The sequence below is a fragment of the Mesitornis unicolor genome, unplaced genomic scaffold (genome assembly GCF_000695765.1).
Source record: "Mesitornis unicolor isolate BGI_N332 unplaced genomic scaffold, ASM69576v1 scaffold21911, whole genome shotgun sequence".
Lineage (NCBI taxonomy): Eukaryota > Metazoa > Chordata > Aves > Mesitornithiformes > Mesitornithidae > Mesitornis > Mesitornis unicolor.
In genome coordinates this window covers 83,886-87,979 of record NW_010166130.1, presented here as the reverse complement: position 1 = coordinate 87,979, position 4,094 = coordinate 83,886, and the positions used below count along the sequence as shown (strand labels likewise).

General features: G+C 42.5%; 1 protein-coding gene across 1 annotated transcript in view; it reads right to left on the bottom strand.

The window, feature by feature from the left end:
• Positions 1-3,251: 3,251 nt before the first annotated feature.
• Positions 3,252-4,094, bottom strand: part of ARPP21 (cAMP-regulated phosphoprotein, 21kDa) — a gene marked incomplete at its 5' end in the record, with an annotated part of 75,274 nt that continues 74,431 nt past the window's right edge. Inside the window, one exon of the mRNA XM_010194863.1 lies at positions 3,252-4,074. Coding sequence (XP_010193165.1) covers positions 3,817-4,074 — 258 coding nt within the window. The remainder of the gene's footprint in view (positions 4,075-4,094) is intronic.

The window sequence follows — 4,094 nt, the reverse complement described above, 5'->3', positions numbered from 1 at the left end:
GCACTGGGAAGCAGTATTTTTAGAATTATTCCACCCAACGCTGAGCTCTGCAGTACAACAATAGTTCATGCCACTCAATGAATGAATGCTGGGCCAACCATACTCAGAAGCAGCGTGGCATTAATTATTTAACCATCAGTCCACTGCCTCAAAGGCTCATTATATCCACTTTTCTGAAGAATAAAAGGAAACAGCAGAGAAGAAAGTAAATTCTTACAGCAAACCAGAGGTAGAAATTCAATTAGAAATGTGAATCCTGTGCCCTGTTTTGGGAGCAGGCATCCCCAAAACTGCTGTACCACCTCTACTATGGTAGGCACAGGTGATGTGTGTAGCGAGGTTTCCTCCCCTCCAAAACACTCGTGGCATTTCTATTGCCTGCCACGCAGCTTTGAGTAGCCCTTGAGGTTTGTAGGATTGCTGTCAAAGCACTGGCCAGAGCTTGGCTCTACGTTTGCCCTAAGCTGGCCACTGCCTGAGACTAGATAGATGGTGATGCCCTACACAAGAAATGCGGTTTTAGAAAACATCAGCCAAGCAGGTGTTGAAGCTCTGAGCATCTCTAAAGCATAGTCTCTGGGCTAAGCATGAAGACTAGTCTTAGTTTGAAGACTAAGGAGACCTGTCCCCCCTCTTTTCCTCGCCAGTCAGGAGAGGAGCCCTGGGAGACAGCAAAGCTCCCAGTCCTGGCTGGGCATTGCCCTCCACCAGAGCCTCCCCACTGAGTTCTGAGGGAAGAAACTCCCCAGTTATTCCAAAGGGGGAACACATGCTGCAGCTCAACAGCCTTGGGAATGGCTTGGGGAATAATTTTTGTGGTACACTTTTTCCAGAAACAGAATTACTTGTCTTCAAATATAAATTCTTCCAGCATAAAGCAAGTATGTGCACCACCATGTGAGACGTCTCCCCCATGTATATGATACCTTAATAATTAGGGCATTCTCCATAGCTGAGGGAGATCAAATTCAGTTTCCTCATATGCCTAACGAGATTCAATGTCTTTGGAGAGTGAGATAATTGGAGGATGTAGGCCATTTTGGGGTGGGTCGCTGTGACCCCCTCCTGAAACTGCTCGATTTTACATAAAAAGTTGAAGTCTTATTTCAGCAGAAGGGGGCAGGTAGGTGCTGCTGCCACAAGACGTCAATCAGTATGATCCCTGCTCCCCCAGCTATGTACTTGTTTTACAGAAGCTGCTCATTGAACAGGCAGAGACAGGGAAATCAGGGGAACTTCTGGCCACAGTCAGTCAGATGCACGGTTTGCCAAGGGGATGTGACTGAGAGTGGCATAAGGACATGAGAAAATTCTCTTTTCACAGGAGCAAGTTTTCTAGGCTTTGCTTTTTGACTCCCTTGCCCATCACTAAGAGCATCTACAGCCTAGCTTGCTGTCAATCTATGATGCTGAGTGTAGATTTTTTTTAACAGGCAATTCCTTCATGGTTCTCTGATGAGGAGGAAGATCAGTAACAGCAGTGCTTCAGAGAAGAAACAGGACTTAAATAAAGTGATTACCAAAGGGTCTCTTCATTACAGACTCCACATGCACAGAGGTTCACCTTCCCTCCCCTCTCGTTCATCCTGGCCACCCACAACCTGTCCTGCCCAAGGTGACCTGCAGGTTTGTCCCACTGCACTCTGGAGCCTTGACATGGTGAAGGACACCCCATTCCTTCAGCTGTCAGTCACCCAGCAGCAGCAGACCCAATTATGTGTGAATATAGTAATGCTAGGAGAGAAACCTCCATAGTATAGAAAACTTTAAAAGGAAATAAGCCGTACTATGCAGGGCAACTGAAATGAGAGCTCAGGGTCACAGGCAAAATTCAAATGCAGGATCTTGATTTAAAAAAATGGAAGAAAAAAAGAAATCAATCACTAGGCCCTCCCAAGGCATTTCACCTCTAATTGAAGAGTGAATTGTGTTTGCTTACCTGCTCATGTTCTTGTCTGTCTCTCAGCAAATGAATCATGATTATACTACATAAAATTCAGTGTTTGGCTTTCTTATGATCCCATAGGACTGGATTCCACACTTTAAGACAAGTATGTAAAAAAAGACTGAACTCTGAAAGGTATCTGTTCATTGTATAGAAATGAAAAAAATGTTTGTTTTAAATATGGGTTATAGCCCTTCCAGTTCCTGCTTCCACTGCTGAAGTGTGTAAAGTAAAGGCCACTCATGTTAAAGGTAAAATAAAAGCTGTTTCACATCCAGATTATCAATGGTCAAGGGCCTTGTAAGCTGCTGTCATCTTGCATGTACCTAAAATTTTACTATGACACGTATCAATTTTACAAAAGCCTGAGAAGGATCTTAGGCTTATTCATGATGTGTATGCACAATTCTGCAGTGCTCAACTTCTACCTATTTTAAAGGTGTTCAAAACTGATCAAAAATGCAGCTTAAGTGAAAACAACACAGGCTTTTTTTCTGGTAAACACACTTGTGACTCAAATGTTGTCATCACTGAAGCAGAATGAAGAACTCCATGCAGCATTTATGAATGAAGAATAATTTATCAGAACAAGACGGAAATCTGAGTGAACATGGACATGAGAAATCCTACTTTTAAAAAAAAAAAGTTCTAAAACTTTCTGGCAAACCAGTGTGCTGCATGTTTTAAGAGCCAAACTCCCAGATATATTGGTCATCCTCACTACTTGAACATGATGGACCAGATTCTTGGCTTGTCGTCTTTTTCTTGTAAAATGTCTTTATAGCTGGACTACCAGTAATTGGGTAGAAGCTGAAGAATTGCTGTGGTTGCTATGCTTCCATAAGCCCATTAAGAGTCACAGAATGATTTGGGTTGGAAGGAACCTTAAAGATCATCCAGTCCAACCCCCCCTGCCATGTGCAGGGACACCTCCCACCAGACCAGGTTGCCCAAATCCCTGTCCAACTTGGCCTTGAACACTTCCAGGGAGGGGGCATCCACAGCTTTCCTGGGCAACCTGTGCCAGGGTCTCACCACCCTCACAGTAAAGAATTGCTTCCTAATATGTAGTCTAAATCTACCCTCTTCCAGTTTAAAACCATTCCCTTTCATCCTATCGCTATCTGCCCTTGTAAAAAGTCTCTCCCCAGCTTTCCTGTAGGACCCTTTCAGGTTCTGAAAGGCTACAGTAAGGTCTCCCCATTAATTAAGCATAATTTGCCCATTAGCTTCACCTGAAACAAGACATTGCAGAACCAAAGGGAACTTCACTCACTCAGAAACAGAGAGGAGACCAAGCAGGTGGTAGAAACATGACCTTTCTCCATGAGGTCAAATATCTTTATTGTGATTAAGCACTACAATACAGTATATATCCATAAAAAAACTCTATAGTGTATATAAATTATTCCTTCCATTCAGTAATTCTTTTTTTTTGTTTTCATTTTTTTTTCTCATTTCCATTACAGCTTTGGTACAATGTGATTTTATTATATTTTTAAATACTTTTAGCTTCACAAACTCAACACAAAGTACAAAACTAATCCGAATCGGGGATATTACAATCTACACAGTGGTGTTCAGTGGTAGGAAAAAATCTTACCTCAATGAATTCATGTCACTAGCTAAGCTATAAAGGCATACCTAGCAGACATGACAAAAATATGCACCATTAACCAGCAAACATTTTTTTTTCAAAATTTTATTTTTTTTTTTTTTTACAGATTTTTCCAGCAGCAAATCACTTGAGCATAGTCAGTACTTATGTCCTCAACTGATTATCCTGTTGTGTTCCTCTTCGTTTGAAGGCCATGAGTTATTTTGTCAAATAATGCACCGCTATCCTCGTGTATCCATGCTACACCACAGTGTCAGTACTTGACCGGCCACCCTGCATTGTTGATACTCGCACAGTTTGTCCTGCAGCTGGCAGAAATAACTGGAACGTTATTGGAGGGGCAGTGTGGGGCAATCAGCCGTAGGTTATTCTGTGGGGCAGGAGGTATGACATTACAGTAGACAGGCATTCCAGTGGCTGTAAGTGTTCCTTGACCTGATTGATTAGGTAGCATGATTGGTTGTTGATATGATTGTTGCGGCAATCCTTGAGAACCCTGTGTCATTGGCACCTGGACAGGAATACAGAAAG